At 39.9% G+C, this 16,854-nt stretch overlaps 1 protein-coding gene across 4 annotated transcripts; it reads left to right on the top strand.

Moving 5' to 3' along the window:
• The first annotated feature begins 393 nt into the window (after nt 1-393).
• LOC125231186 (protein lin-54 homolog) lies at nt 394-16,600 on the top strand. Of its 4 annotated transcripts, none has more exons than XM_048136555.1 (22): nt 394-784; nt 1,039-1,186; nt 1,433-1,515; nt 2,106-2,231; nt 2,980-3,184; nt 3,442-3,557; nt 3,777-3,843; nt 4,287-4,405; nt 4,804-4,912; nt 5,249-5,331; nt 5,419-5,493; nt 6,427-6,532; nt 6,744-6,839; nt 7,340-7,419; nt 8,015-8,218; nt 8,703-8,822; nt 9,077-9,179; nt 9,855-10,062; nt 11,041-11,152; nt 12,460-12,581; nt 13,094-13,277; nt 15,541-16,600. In XM_048136555.1, exons 1-22 carry the CDS (start codon nt 737-739, stop codon nt 15,550-15,552), a joined length of 2,526 nt encoding a protein of 841 aa, XP_047992512.1. In that variant the 5' UTR covers nt 394-736; the 3' UTR covers nt 15,553-16,600. The 4 variants fall into 4 exon arrangements, with proteins under 4 accessions (XP_047992512.1, XP_047992510.1, XP_047992511.1 ...); XM_048136553.1 differs by having other exon boundaries at nt 2,106-2,279; nt 8,018-8,218; XM_048136554.1 differs by having other exon boundaries at nt 2,106-2,279; nt 9,870-10,062.
• Nucleotides 16,601-16,854: the final 254 nt, after the last annotated feature.

The raw sequence follows: 16,854 nt of genomic DNA, 5'->3' as shown, positions 1-16,854 counted from the left end.
GAATAGTGTCCAAATCGATTCGATTTTGTATCTTAACTATAATCGATGGCTACTAATTTTCCAATTGAAAACCGTAATTGTAGTCGATGCCTTGCGCATCCCTAAAAATTGTTTATGAACGCATGAGTTTGCTACGGTTTTGTTGGTAGACCTGAATTTAGGGCCACTGATTTATAGAAAAAATGAATAGTAAATATTTGTTTTTATTATAAATTAAGTGCGTACATTACAATAACAGCGTTAAGAAAAGACTTACCTAATGTATATACAATTTCTAATTCTATAATTAAAATATTACTTAATTTATATAGTCTCGAACGCATCCAACGCGTCCATTGTTGCTTTTCTTATGTTGGCTACACATAAGTTTGACATCCGTATAAAATTGAAAGAAGCGCCATCGGGATTTGTGCAGTTTTATGTTGATATTTTCTTTCATGTATTGATTAGACGTGGAAAATCTTTGACAATTACAAGTTTATAATAGCATTCAAGTGCGTGACTGAAAGCAATACATTATTTTCCATTTTAGTGCCGTAAATAATTGTTTAAGTTTGTGACAATTTGTTTTCAACCGTGGCGACTTTGCGAGGGACTTCAGAAATTTGACAATTTAAAATGGCGGCCTCGTTTGAACTCAAAATTGTAAGAGGATTTTTGATGTATTATGCATGGTGTTGACCCGAAAAGTGTTGTTAAAATCTCAGTGTGAAGTGAGAAATATATTTACTTCAAAATGGATCACAATTTGGATGACTCACTGAATTTGGACAGCGCTATGGGAGTGAGTATTGAAGTTGTTTTGGTTGTGTTTATCACTTTTCCGTATTATTGTTGAGGTGCCGCCGGCGTAGACCTATTTTATCAGTGTTTGCTGTAATATATGTGAATTGCATGACTAAATATAACCCTTTTAGGCAACATTAAACCAGAAATATATCTATTTTGACATCTACATTTCAAACTAACAATGTTTCCTTTGTATCTTTCTGAACAAGTAATATGTATATTAATGAAGTGAATTGTTATAATTTAAAGGTGGACTTTGAGCCCCCTGGAGATGTTGTGGTCAGCCAAGCAGACATTTCACTTGATGCACACTCGCATGAAGCCAACATGCCAATGGAGTTTGAATCCATTGAGGAACAACCAATGCTGATGGATGCGGAGAATGAACAAATTATTGGTAATTTCTACAGCTGTACGGATTTTTTAAGCATGCTACAATTGTTTTTCAATTTCCTACTGTATTTATACTTGATTTTACAGTGAAAGAAATGAAACATCATAATTAAAAAAAAAACTCCTTTCATTTGGTATGATTAAAAATGAGTGAAATCATGTCTAATTATTTATCCAATACATATAGTCTTATAATCTTTATCCAAATGTTACACATCGGGTGTAAATGTAATATTTTATTACATTTCAGGCTATTCCGATGACCAGTTTAATCTTCAAGATTTTCAGCATCATGATGATCACACTGGTGCCAACACAACTGTAGTCTCCAGTGTATGTATCTATAATGTCATGTTATTGGTCACTAATTGTATTCATATAATATGTATGATGTCTGTCAAGGCCAATATAGTCTTCAAGGTCAAGATGCTTTGTATTGTGTGATCACCAATATTATTGCTTTATTGGGTTTAAATCCTTATTATAATCAAAATATTTAAATGTGCGTGCAGTATATTACAAGCTCTCATGATGACTTAACAAAGACGGACCAAATTGACACACAGACATAAAGTAACAAGTTCTTATAATTTTAGTAATGTGTAAATATATAAATATTTAAAATAAATTAATATTATATATAAGACAATCTTACACAGATTGACTGAGGCCCACAGTAAGCTCAAGAAGGCTTGTGTTGTGGGTACTCAGACAACGATATATATAATATATTAAATACTTATATACATAGAAAACATCCATGACTCAGGAACAAATATCTGTGCTCATCACACAAATAAATGCCCTTACCGGGATTAGAACCCGGGACCGCGACGCAGCAGGCAGGGTCATTACCGACTGCGCCAAACCGGTCGTCAATGTGTGTAATTGAAACAGTAGTATAAATTAGTCCATGTTTGCAGGAACAGCCCATGTCACAAGCAGATACATTGCTAGACATGCCATTTGATCAGCAAGTATTCACTTCCACTGCACCCGTTGAAATAAAACCTCAGCAAGTGCAGCAGCCAAAAATAATTTCAGTCAAGGTAATAGAGAATGGCGAATCACAGCACCCACGCAAACAGAATCTGTCAGTAAGTAGGAATGAAGTTAGCTAGTCTTCCTTTTCTTTTGGGTTCTATGGCACTGGTGCCACCGCGAGCTAGTAAGCTGAGATGAGCTATCAGCCATATAAACAGATAAAAGATAATCACTCCCGAGTAAATAAAAGACACATGGCAATGTTTATAGTTACTCGCCCAGCGGTGAGCCTTCAAAATCGCCGTGTCTCTTTTATTTGCATGGTGCTTATCTTTAGTTCGATTTTATAGCCAATAGTTTGTAGCTAACTAGCTTGCTGTGGGACCAGTGCCTAATCCTAGCACAAGACTGTCAGTATTTGTAATTTTGAAATGGGACAGCCCTGGGATAAACAGAAATCAATGGCACTATGTCTTAAATAAATGTGGAAAATATGTGTAGAATTAAAAGTGGGAGATCATAATTTTTCTTTTATTTATATATTTTATTATGATAGCACTGATTGCTAAATGAATACAATGTTTCGCTAACTAATTTTTTAGAATATAATAATTCAGGAACATTAAGGAAAAGGAAATTCGAGTTCTATATATTTTTAAAATTGGCTTCAACAACATAGCTTGTTCAGGCTGAACTGGTTTTATTGGTCATTAAAATGAGTTGCGTCTTATCTGTACAGTAGTAAAAATCAATGTAATGTATTTATAAACGAAAATAGGTCAGAAATATTTATTACGAATGTATTGGTTTTAGGCGGCCATACCGCAACGCATCGCAGCCAAGAAGGAATCCGTAGTGGTGCACGCAATGCCTCGGCAGGTGGCCATCGCGCCCAAGCCGGTGCCAAAGCCGCTCGGACTCAAGCCGCTGACCCTGGCCTCAGCGAGGCCCCCGCAGCTTGTCAAGAAAGTCTCCATCGCCAGCGTCACTGGGGCTACGCAAGGAAAGACTGTGTTGGGTTAGTTAATAATTTTTGTTACCTAGTATTATAAGTTTAAAAAACAAAAAAAAACACAACTTTTATTGTTTTTAATTCCATAAATTGTATTGTATTGTAATCCGCAACTCGACGTCTTGCGCCTATTTTGCGTGTAATTCCATAGATTATTATTTTTTTTTAATTCTGTTCTGTCCTCGTTCTGCAAAGTAAAGTGTTAGTTGCTCAATTAAAAATATTTTGCAGGGTTATATTTAACTTTCAATGTCAATTTTCAGCTCAAATAGGCAAGCAGCTGGTCATGGTTCCTGGCACCAACCAGAAGCTCAAACTGGTGGCAGCCCCAAGTGGAGTTTCCAACATACAGTATATAAGAGCCAACCCAAATGATCAGGTAATGTTTCATAAAATCACATAAATTCTTTTATAAGTATATAACTTTTATCATAATATAAGCCTCACCACTGCTGGAATTGCAAAAAAAATACTGAAAAAGCTAGTGTCAGGGGCTTATCACTTATGCCGTATCATCTAAAGGTCCTCTATAACTTGCAAAACACATTTTTATATAAATTCAGAAGATGTTTAGCGATGTAACTTTTTTTTTTTGCAGGCACAACTAATAACTACAAAAAATATATCTGGAGCAAAGCCAGTGCTAACAAAATTCATCATACAAGGTTTGTACCCAGTATCAGATTGGTAATTTAATCACATTGTGAGACCTCCCAATCGTGACGTGATGACTCCATTGGTCCTGTTTTTGTTAGCTTTTGATTGTATTTAACTGCTTGAGGTATAAGTATACAGAAAATTATCAAAATTCATAAGTGGCTATTTATTTTACAATATTATGGTAGCATAGCACAGGACTTCAGCCTGAAAAATCATTTCCATTTATTACGGACATCACGCTTCTAAAAAGTCCAAATAGCCTCATACCAGGATACCTATTACCTATGGGGAAGAGTTAGTGTCATAAAATAGGTTTTTATAAATTTGGTATCGTCAGATGTGTAATTGATAGCAAGATTTGTGAATTCGTACAAAGAATTGTAGCACTTGCACCACTAAAGTGACAACATGAGTAGAGTATTTTTATAAACTGTTTGTTATATTTCAGGGCAGGGTAGCGACCCGTCGAACCAGCCGGCGGTGATCACGAAACTAGTGTCGTCGGCGCCGCAGGCCCGCTTCGTCACCATGACGCAGAAAACCGTGCCCATCTCCATGCCCAACAAGGTAGGCTGCTCAAATCTATAGATTAGATGGACATTTTACCCTTGAAAGTTGGGATTATCATTTATTTACCCCCGAACCACATACCCAATAGCATGCCGATTCCCGAGTATAGTTATGCCTATCTCGGAAACATTCTCCTACTTCTACGAAAAATGTTCTTGTGTGGGAATATTTCCCATAGTAAAATGAGATTAACTATAATCCTGGGCGAAAATTCTCTAAGTGGTATTTGCGATGTGTAATGAAATAAACGTCAGCTGCCACTCCGTTTGTGGATTATAAAAACGTACAATAGGCACCCACGCACGTAAAAAAAATGCTCATTGGATTGGACGAATGTGATGTAGTTACTAAAACCCTGAAATAATGATTTTTATGTCACGCCTGCATTTTTATAGGTTCTCGTGGCGTCGCCTACGAAACAGACGGTGCGGATAACGAAAAAGCAACACATCGTCGAAATCAAATCACCCACCACCGCCAAACTTGTTCCGACGTCACAAACAGGTAACATTCGTTAATTTATATATCATGATGAGTTAAGGTCTAAGGTACATCGGGGCCATTTCGACTGGGAGTCAAATGAAACTGGTCCATTGTTTTATGTTTTACAATGTTTGCATTTTCATTAGTGTCCACTGGTTAAATATAATTATGGCACGCGTGTTCAGTGGACACACGTCGAACTCAACTTGACAGTGTAATAATGAAAAAAAAAAAAATTGGATCAGTTACAATTGCCCCCCAGTCGATACTTGTCCCGCCGTACCTTACACTTGTTATTCAAATAAGTTCCTGTTTATCGAAGGTAACAATGCCTTATAACATTTACTTTGTTTTCAGGGGGTACAAAGAAAGTTGTCATCACTGCAGCTCCCTCACAAAATGTGATTCTCAAAACTACCGCTCCACCTAAAACTCCTCAGGTGAACTAAATATATTAAGTTTTATCTCAAGTAGACTTGTATTCCTTGTAGAAGGACATGAATTTTAATGCAAAATGTTGTTTTTAGGTCAATAAGGATGGTAATATTACTATACAAGGCCAGAGAACGCAGCTACATCAAATTAACGTTCCAGGCAAAGGCGTAAGTGTAAATAATGTCGTTTTAGCTAATATTAAATTATGATTTAATTTGTTTTTCACCAAACCAACTGTTAGAAGGCTTACTTTGCTATTCGAAAACAGATAGCAAAATTGCATTTTATCCACAAGAGTGCAAAGTAATTTCATACAATTATTTTCTTTATTGGAGACACAACAGAAGTAAGCACAAACAAAATTACATTAGATACGATATACACAGTTCAAGAGATGTGCACCTACCTCCTAAGACGCTCTCACTGAGAACTATTCAAAATATAGATAAGACACTTATATTACTACAGTAAATTAAGCTTACAAATTTTAACCTGGTAGGCATGACCATGCTTGGTCGCGTGATAAACGATAAAACGTCAGGCCATCCTTTTCGCACTATTTGTAAGTGGGATAGGGACGCACCGATACGATAAAGATTATCGAACTATTGTGCTACGCCCACTGATGTCTTAAGCTGACTGGCAGAAATTTCCTATAATTGATGATTTTGAATCATAAATATTGGATAAATTGATGGGATTTGATTTAGTTTCATGTTTTATAGTCAGTATTTTGTTCGTATTGGTGTGGTGAAAAATTTTGTGTTTCGCTCGGAGGCAAAGTTTGTTTAACAACTTTGCCTCCTCGTAAAACAAATCACTATTATTAGTCTAAAAAATATTTGTATGAATGTCAAAGATTTTTCAGTGAGGATTTTTTTCTGCTGAATTTTATTATCGATCATATTCGGTGGCCTTATTAAAATGGAGTACAAGTGTGGCGCCTTCTTTTGCTCTTTTACACCTTAGCTCCGCGGGATAGACTTCATTTCACTAGGGTCAGAGTTAGGAGCATTTTAATTTATCCACCGTACTATTTAATGAACATTAAGAAATTAGACAATAAAGGTCTGGGTGCTTACAATCAGTTTCTGTTTCAGATCCAGTACATCCGGCTGGTGACGAGCGGCGCCGGCTCGGCGGCGAGCGCGGCCGCGCGCCTCAAGCCCGCGCCGCCCAAGGCTGTCATGCTCACCGACGCTAAAGGTAACTCACTGCGACCCCGTCAGGCTCCGCTGCACTATGGCTACTATGGAGAATACTACTGTCATGGTAGTAATAGTAGATTGCAATGACCACGCTCCTATACAATTTTGAAGCCGCTACACACTGGATAGAAGTTTTTTTTTTTTTTTACAAAAAAAAATTATGAAGTTGTGAAGCTATTATAGTCATTCATACAAAATATGTTGCGTAGGCAATGTGCTTCAAATGGCCGCCGAGAAGGTGCAGAGCAATCAGCCTCCACCTCTTGTCATTTCCGGGTCCACTTCATCTATCAATGTCAATAAACGTAAGTTTTTACTTTTATTTAAAACAAACGCTAACATAAATACAAACATTGAGAAGTCTGTTTGCAACATATAACATTGAGAAATTTAAACATTGAATTTACGAACTATAATCATTCTTTTTATAAAATTATCAACGCAATTTTTGAACAAACTGTTCCACATTACGCAGTATTATAAAAGCGACACATGAATTTTGTTTATCTTAAATTGATTTCTTTGTGTTTTATAGTGTTTTAATTTAGGTAACAGAAGAGATTATTTTAGCAAAATGATACATGCAAAAGATGCAGATTAATAAAGACCGAAATTAATAATTACTGAACCTAAGTGTACGGCCTGAGTGGACGCTCGTAGCGGAGCGTTCGAGAGCGCGTACAAATTATGCAGTATCGACTCATGACAGTATGAGTTTGAATTGTTTGATGTGCACGCTGCACGCCCAATATGAGCGTGTAGTGTAGTGAGGTCTTGCCCTTGTTGATGACGTGTCGTGTTGCAGTGAGCGCGGCGCCGGCGCGGGCGCAGCAGAAGCTGGTGCGCATCGCGCCCGTCGGCTCGGCGCCCGCAAGAGCCGCCACCGTGAGTTGCACCATTTTTATTACATAATAATGTGTATCCAATTTAGGTCGTGTCGGTTGACACGAGTTGTAAGAAAATTATCCTTGTCGGTTGGGGGATTTTGAAATTTATTACTAAGCGAACAAGTGTAATATACAACTTCGCTTTATGCTCCGGAGCATAGTAAGATGAATAAGAAAATGCGTTTTTTCTACTCCCGTAGTGTTATTCGTCATTTACAGTGTCGTGCATAGATCTTTAAAACCCTACTTGGCATATACTACGTTTGGTCACTCAGAGGGTGGGAGGGGGGCAAAGAATGGCACAAATATGGATGGTCACGTAGTTTGGGTACGTTCCCTTATAGCTCTTAAAGCATCGATAGGAAGCCTTTAAGGCATATAGCGGGGGCGCGGGGCGCCGGCCGGGGGCCGGCGGTGGCTCGGGGTGGACCTCACTTAAACGCTAGTCGGATCAAATACTATTATACGCACGTCTATAAAGTTTATCGTACGAATAGAATGTGAATTCGTCTGTGTAAGAATGTCCTATAATATTTATTTATTTATGAGTATCGAGTAGCGGAATTGTCAAAATATAAATGTTATATGATTAGCAGTCTACGAGCGCGCGGCCCCTGCAGAGCCTGCTGGCGCCGCGCTCGCCCGCCCCGGCCGCCCCGGCCGCCGCCGCCGCGGCCGACAGAGCCGAGGACGCGGAGGACTCCAAGGCGGGCCTGCGGGACCTGCTGCGGCAGGCGCAGCGGGACGACGCGCAGCAGCCCAGACCAGAAGTACAAGTGGAGTTCGAGCGGCAGCAGGTCAGCTTCATCCTTGTTACTATTCTTTTATTTCGCCACGGGTGGCGACGAGGGATTTGTCGTTCCCGACAAATTTTCCGCTCGACCGTGCGAACGTCGGTCGTGGACGTGGCCTCGAGCGCCCGGACGTCCGATCGAAATCTGGCTCGCTGGATGTTTTGGTCGGCCGAAGCCGCGTTCCGAAGACCGTGCGCGCTGATCGGTCGCGCGACCGCGGACGTCCGCATAGTGTGTTCCTAGCTTAACCGTCATCGAAAACTTACAATTTGAAATCGATTGCGGTTACGTTAATGAATAATGACGTAACGCGTAAAAAAATTACAAATATTAGCTAGTTTACCCGACAAAATTCGATTTCGTTTACGCGCTTCTTCGTTTATTTATTATAACAAATCACATACGACACCGTGACCGTGTTGTAGGCTCATGATTAATGGAAATAAAAATTCGTTTCATATTATGTTAGCAACTGTCAATTTTACAGAGCGAAGAAGATTCCCGGTCCAACAGCCCTGAAGCCACCCCGGAGTCCCTGGAGCCGCTCATCGTCATCCCCAACTACCTGAAGCCGCAGGAGATACTGCCTGATGATTTCACTGTCAGGGTACAAAACATTTTCATATAAAATATTGAAAAAAAAAAGAGTACTTGACTCTCTACTCGCTCAAAAAGTAATCAAATCTCATGTAGGCCAAGCGCCACTCAAAATATGTCAAACTTCAGTCAAAATATGTGGCTTGAATCTATTTGAGTGAACGGGAAATCCTTTGACGAGATTTTTTATAAATAGATTATGCATCCTCAACATTTAATCAATTAAATTTAAATTGATCTCTTATTTTTGATAAATTATTTTAGGATGACGGGAAGGGTTTCCACAACTTCGACATGCAGACCCTGAACCAGACCTTCAACTCGTACCAGGCGCCGCCCACGCCGCAGCCTGTACCCTCGGAGAGCGGTAACAAACATATTTAAACCTGCTGTAATATTCACAACTGTGATCCACAGGCTGTGGGTATCTTAATTCTTGAAATCCACATAGGTATTTGTGTAATATATTAAAGACTAGCTTTTGCCCGCGGCTTCGCTCGCGTTAGAAAGATACAAAAAGTAGCCTATGTCACTCACCATCCCTTCGACTATCTCCACTTAAAAAATCGCGACAATTCGTCGCTCCGTTTTGCCGTGAAAGGCGGACAAACAGACACAGACTCACTTTCCCATTTATAATATTAGTATGGATTATTGAAATTGGTTAACTTAGGAAGACAATAATTCAAATACATCACAAATTCACATTGATAATCTATTTTTAAATCCGTAAAAAATGGAGCATCCTAGCATCAACGCCTCTAAACCTGAGGCGCACTCAGTAGAAAACATTTTTACATGTGTAGCACGATTAAGTACAGTACAGTACAGTTGGAACCCTAGGCCACTATAGAACTACGTCATAGTGACGTTATAAATCAGATTGTAAGAAATCTCTTATTGCTTGTCATTTTGCCATGGTTGTAGAGCGGCTCCAATTGGTTGACTATACATTAAAATTTGAAATATACACGAATTACTAATAGCAATAATTTACTATACAACCTATTGGCATTTTTCTAAATAATCTGTTTCTTCACAGACCTAATGTCAACAGATCTGGGAATGCGGCCGCGCAAAGCCTGCAACTGCACCAAATCGCAGTGCCTCAAGCTGTACTGCGACTGCTTCGCCAACGGCGAGTTCTGCCACCGCTGCAACTGCAACAACTGCCACAACAACCTGGAGAACGAGGAGCTGCGCCAGAAGGCCATCCGCGGCTGTCTCGACAGGAACCCCAACGCCTTCAGGTGACTTGTTCAGCCATGTCCACAGCTGTCCTCACTGCCAACGGCAGTTCTGTCACCGCTGCAACTGCAACAACTGCCACAACAACCTGGAGAACGAGGAGCTGCGCCAGAAGGCCATCCGCGGCTGTCTCGACAGGAACCCCAACGCCTTCAGGTGACTTGTTCAGCCATGTCCACAGCTGTCCTCACTGCCAACGGCAGTTCTGTCACCGCTGCAACTGCAACAACTGCCACAACAACCTGGAGAACGAGGAGCTGCGCCAGAAGGCCATCCGCGGCTGTCTCGACAGGAACCCCAACGCCTTCAGGTGACTTGTTCAGCCATGTCCACAGCTGTCCTCACTGCCAACGGCAGTTCTGTCACCGCTGCAACTGCAACAACTGCCACAACAACCTGGAGAACGAGGAGCTGCGCCAGAAGGCCATCCGCGGCTGTCTCGACAGGAACCCCAACGCCTTCAGGTGACTTGTTCAGCCACATGGCTGAACAAGTCACCTGAAGGTGGCTGGTGGAAGCTGTGGACATCCACAGCTGTCCTCACTGCCAACGGCAGTTCTGCCACCGCTGCAACTGCAACAACTGCCACAACAACCTGGAGTACGAGGAGCTGCGCCAGAAGGCCATCCGCGGCTGTCTCTACAGGAACCCCAACGCCTTCAGGTGTCTTGTCCAATCATGTTCCGAGCTGTCCTCACTACCAACGGCAGTTCTGTCACGGCTTTAATGTAAATTACCAAAATGAAAGATGAAAAGTTATTTAATGAACCCTCGTGGACATCAGCTGTCACTGTCACTGCGTCGGTCGTTGAGAATAACACAATGATTTTATGCTTTGATGATACATACTTGCAAGCACAAATTTAATTCTAGGTATGAGAGGTTCGGATTATTAAAGAAATGAAAGAAAGTTCTAGAAAAGCCTAAACAGGTGGTAGAATTATAAGAAGGTTAAGAACTAAGCTAACATTTATCTGCAGGCCAAAGATCGGCAAGGCGAAGAGCGGCGGGCCGGAGATCGTGCGGCGCCACAACAAGGGCTGCAACTGCAAGCGCAGCGGCTGCCTCAAGAACTACTGCGAGTGTTACGAGGTACGCTACTCATTATTTTAACCAATTTTTTAAGAGGGCTTTCGTGTTAAAAATAGTGAAATCGCAACCGAGCGCTCGATCATACCGTGTGTGGTATCAAATTAAAGGGCTTTGCGAGTAGTTTATAAATATATATCACATTATAGGACTTTTTCTACTTGGTCTAACAAAATATGAGAAAATGTCCAAAAGTGGTAATAATTGTACCGGTGAAGGCTCGTTTTAAAAAAATTGGCAAAAATCAATAATAGCAATTTATAATCACTAAGGCATAACAGCAATTTAAGTAAACGTTGCAGATTAATTTAGTACAAAACTTACTTCGATGTGATGTAGATTTTCAAAGAAATTGTCACTTAATTTTAGGTAATTTCTGAAAAAAATTGAATTCGCCTTAGGCTAGTTTACTCTTTTTCAAAAACTTAAAATAAAAATCTAGTCTGAAATGATTGTGGTACAGGATATACGAATTATAAATTTACCCGTTTTAATATTCAAAATTGTCCAAATTTTACAAATAAGATCGACTGATTCAGCTCTATACGTGCGTTTTTCTAAACGTGCATTAGAGAAAAATTCATAATTAATTTAGTGAGTTAGTTTTCAAAAATCCAGTCTTATAAAAATCAAGATAATAAGATGCTCTAACTGGAACTTGAATTAAATGAATCTATTGGATAACGGAAAGTGTAGTATTTCACCGACTAAAACTATCAATTTTACATTCTTTTGACGTTTTTTTTGAAAGCAGCCTTAACCGTTTTTAAAACGATTTTATTATCATGTAGAAACGTTTGCGAGCGATACTACATATTTTTAAATTATAGAAAAAATACACCACCCTAAGAGCTTTTTCACATTATTCGATCAGATATCGGATTTAGTAAGGATTTCAAAGGTAAAAATTAAAGATGGCGGCATAAATATATGGGATATTGGTCCTACATTCGATATCGGATCGGATAATGTGAAAACGCACTAAGGCGTTTAGTTATTGAGGGAAGGCATGGAAAGATTTGCACGCATCCAGTAGGCCTCCGTGGCTAAGTCGGTCATAGCGACTGCTCCGGCAAAGCAGTCTGTCGCAGGTTCGAGTCCTGTAAGAGGTATGAATTTTCACATTTTTCCTTTAATTTAAAAATAGGTTTAATAACTGAAACGCGATTCGGATCATCCATTGTAGCATATACCTTTACCTGCTTTTGCCGTTCGGTTACAAAGGTCGAATGTGCAGCTAATACAAAACAAAATAAAAGTTTAATTTTTGGGAAGTCGCGTCTCATATGTTGTAATATGTGGGTCCTCAGGCGAAGATCGCGTGCACGGCGATGTGCAAGTGCGTGGGCTGCCGCAACGTGGAGGAGTCGCTGGCGCGCCGCCGCGAGCGCCGCGACGCCGTGTTCCGCCCGCAGGCGCTGCCGCACATCAAGTAACACTCCAATACTTCCTCATCCTCCTCCTGCCCTTGTCCCAGGCGCTCGGGGTCGGCGCGGCATGTCTTCCTCTTCCATACATTTCTATCACCCGCTATTTCATCATTAACTGGCTTCAATACTTACCTACATTTTTTTTTAATATTTTTGCATGCATATGTTTCCATCTGGGCTTAGATGCTGACAATGAAGAAGGGTGCCCTGATAAATTACAACGAAATAAATGAAATGAAATTTAAGTGGCTACAAGAATTAATTCCAAGGGCCATACGAAGTGCCCGGGTCTAAATCCAAGCCTGATACCCTCGATAGTTTTTTCAAAAGAATGTTACTAACGAAAATGTGAAATATGACAATATTTACGAATACGTTGACCATATTTTTAGTCATTCCCTTGACATATTTCTGAGAACCTAATAGTCTCCATCTTCAAATGCATGAACAACACGAGTAGCGGTTACTATAGTCGAGCACCGCTTACAAGTTTCTAATTTGATAATATTTGCAGCTTCATGACGACGGAAGTGATCGAGGCGGTGACGCAGTGCCTGATCGCGGCCGCCGCCGAGCCCAGCAACACCGAGCTGTCGGTCGTCGACCCCGACCCCGTGCGTGACGTCATCGACGAGTTCAGCCGCTGTCTGCAGGACATCATCAACGCCGCGCACCACTCCGCGCCCATGCTGGACGAGGTACGTGCGCCAGCGTAGTGACGTCACCGCGACTGCAGCTGCTGTTACGTAACATAATTGGCAATGCCGGTATAGGTACATTTAAAAACACGGTTACTTGCAATAAAATAGTATTTTTACTAGATCCTAAAAATTGCAGTGACATTTATCCCAGATGTGATCACATGGAAGCATGCCAGCTAGCGTCGAACACTTCGCGACTGTCACATTTGTTGATAATAAATTCTTAAGTTCTGTCAAAAGTGTTCTCTTGAACTTGTGTGTTCAAATCAAATATGGGACAGCTTTCAACTACGAACGAAATGAAATGAAATTATTTTTTGCCGAATTAAGCAAATTAGGGTTAAACTGCATTGCTATTTCTCCATTTGTCATCAGGGTGTGGTGTATACAATTGAGTAGCTTTTAACAAGGTATTTTGCAACACATTAGGAGTTCTTTTAATTTTTGCTAATTTTTGTGTATTGTCTTTATGTTTTTTTAAACTGTCGAAGACACTAGAAAGTTCTTCCCCCATTACATACTATAACTAGGACACATTGCACTATGTAGCACACTGTTTTTTTTTTCCTTACGTGAATTTAACACTCACTATTACGACACCGTTGTTTAACACTGCTCCTGCATTTCCTCCTGCACTAGACGTCGTCGTCTGCTGGCTGCTTATCCCTTCTAAACGATCTTCTGAACATGACGTGATGGTTGATTTCTCGTTGAATCCACTTCTTGTGGCACTTATGGTATATTTTATATATTCCGTAAAGTAACGTCAGCAAAACAATGAATAATATAATGGCTAGGATGATGTTGGTGGTGGAGGCATGAAATTTCAATTGTTGCAAGTCGACATTGTTCCTGCCCCCTGCTGCAGTTTGAGCGATTATCACTTCTTCTTTTTTCTCAGTGGAAGTTGAAGAACCCATTTGGAATTTTCGTTGCACTGGTGTTATTAGACACTAAAACTTTTCCTGCTAACGGTTGGACTGCGATGATGCAAATTATCGGCTGGAATACTGTCTGTTCTAGTAAGGCCGCAACCAGTCTCGGTTTCGAATCACTCGCGACGCACATATTTGGTCTGATCACTGACTTACTGGCAGGGTCGCCATGTACGGTTGGCGGAATATCAATAAAATACGGAGCTCGATTACATGTGTTTATTGTTCAAACTCAACTTACAGACTACTCAATACATGGATGATACATGACATATATATCTATAGATACACATACACCACAAGGGGAGACGGGAGACAAACGAAATCTTAGCCTTTCTCAATAAAAGGATTTGAACATAATTTTCTTTACCAAGATTTCTGTAAGAGCTTATACTTTTCCATAGGTGGTCATAGTGAGTTTTTTTATACTACGTCGGTGGCAAAAAAGCATACGGTCCGCCTGGTGGAAAGCGGTCACCGTCATCTATGGACGCCTACAAGTCAAGGAGTGTCACTTGCGCGTTGCCAACCCATTAGAAACTTGTACACTCCTTTTTGCTGTGTACTTAACGCAGCAAAAAGGAGTGTACAAGTTTCTAAGGAGGGTTTGGGTTGCCGACGACTCAAAGGACAATAGACGGAACAAATTAGTTCCGGAGGTCCTTCCGTCACCAGCACACCGCACCCGCGTTGAGCTCTGGCAGCCATCCATTTCATTCCATCCAGTCCATTCCTTTATCTATTTGTCCTCTTTTGTTGTGTAGTAGAAAGGAATTAAATACTCTATTCTATTTAATTAAGGTTCCTCTTAGTTCATTTCCTGTAATCGATCGGCTTAGTAATTTCGTCGCAATCAAAATGCTGTAAAGTCAAATGAAGCGTAGAGTAAGTGATCGTTACTCTACGCGTAATTAAACGTCAAAACACTTCTGTTACATTTAAATAATGTAAACTGAACTGTGTCTGGTGGAATACCGTTATGGCGCGATAGTAAGCAATTACCGTAGCTTATGGTCGCCTGCAAACACCATGTCGCATATACCGACGACCTTTCAAACAGATGCGACTCTGTAACTCCATAAGTGTTACTTTTGTAGTTTTGCCCCCTTATTCATAAACGTACTCTAAAGTTATCAAGCCGATAAAGTTTGTCTGTCCCTTTCTATCACACCAATACGTCGGAAAGGGACAAACGAACTTTATCGGCTTGATAACTTTACTGAACGTTTTTGAATAAGGGGGTTAATCTTCAGCTGTTTGTATTTTTTTAAATAAACTAATATTAGTTTACAAATGAGACATTTGAATTAGGAATTTTGTTTCAGAGTCGAGCGTGATATTCGAGGGTGAGGCGTACTCAGAGCTAGCGGCCATTTTAAAACGTGATACTGTTTGTTACTAGGATAAGACAAGTGTGAGTGGACAAGAGTCAAACTGTGGGAATCGTGTGTGAGTGCATTCAACATTACATAAGGAGAGAGGCCAAAATATATTATGCATTTGATGCAATTCCAAAGTAGTTAAATCGATTTGAGAATATTTCAAGTTGAAATAAATGTCATATACAAAGAAAAAGTGACCGAGGCCTCCAAGTGTTCAAAGCTGAATTCGAACCAGCGTCCTCCGTTATCGCGACGGATGCCTGAACCACTCGGCCATTCGGACACGGTGGCAAGGGTCGAAATTTTCAAGTATATGACACAATTACCGAAGGCTTATACAAATTAAATTATTCTCTATGAGGATAAATTAATTTGTTCTAAGAATTTCAAGTTGGTTTCGGCATACTTTGCCTCAAGATCAATTAGGGAGTCGCCATTATAATTAATCTCATTATTCAAAGAGAGAGTAAAACGTATTGAACCGACGTTTTATTCCCTGTAGGAGGGATTATGCAATGTTTTGAACTTTGCTTAACTTTTAACTGATATTCAACAAAGCGTGCAGACGCGGCTGTTGTGAGGTCGTAATCAGCAAATAAACGAATCAATCATGTATAAAGCACACTAGATTAAATCGCATAATTTTGAATCAAAGTATCAAGTTTAAAACTTTTGCTGATTGCTTAGCGATTGGATTTTATTATTAATTGTCACTTGAAGACTGCTATGGAATTTTGTAGTGTATAGACGCGATGAATTGCATGATTACTTTGTAAATATTAGTAAAATAAAGCTGTAGGTAAATATCAGATTTTTATTTTGCATTTTAATGTCTATAAACCTCATCTTGAATATTATGGAATGTAAATGAATGTTTTGTATAGGCCTGTTTGTAAATACCTACTAGCGATAAGAACTATTTTATACCTTTAGACTAAGGTAATAAATGTTTATAGAATAATATAATAAATGCAATGTTTACATAGTTTGTGTTTTTACTAAATGAAGTCTGAGCAGAAATATATGATGACTACCCGCCATGTTGCGGAATTTCATTAGAACTATTTTGTTCATACTAATCTGAACTGGCACCCCGTACATCAGAACAACAGCGCCCCTGACAATATATTTCTGGTCAGGTTTTACAACGGGACTAGTTTTTGGTCTCGCGCGCATTTAATTTTTTTTTTCAAACAGATCGTTGACGTGTAATTCCGATCCGACACCGTGTGACAAGAGTATATAAAAATTTTACCT

Source organism: Leguminivora glycinivorella, chromosome 11 (genome assembly GCF_023078275.1).
Source record: "Leguminivora glycinivorella isolate SPB_JAAS2020 chromosome 11, LegGlyc_1.1, whole genome shotgun sequence".
Classification (NCBI taxonomy): Eukaryota; Metazoa; Arthropoda; class Insecta; order Lepidoptera; family Tortricidae; genus Leguminivora; species Leguminivora glycinivorella.
The sequence above is the reverse complement of the archived record's forward strand: the minus strand, read 5'-3'. Positions and strand labels throughout refer to the sequence as shown.

Bases quoted from the DNA above. Each gene is read 5' to 3' on its own strand.
- LOC125231186 (XM_048136552.1), top strand. From the start codon at position 737: ATGGATCACAATTTGGATGACTCACTGAATTTGGACAGCGCTATGGGA. The intron at 1,187-1,432 runs GTAATTTCTACA...ATTACATTTCAG, and splicing joins GGAGAATGAACAAATTATTG to GCTATTCCGATGACCAGTTT. The intron at 3,844-4,286 runs GTTTGTACCCAG...GTTATATTTCAG, and splicing joins AACAAAATTCATCATACAAG to GGCAGGGTAGCGACCCGTCG.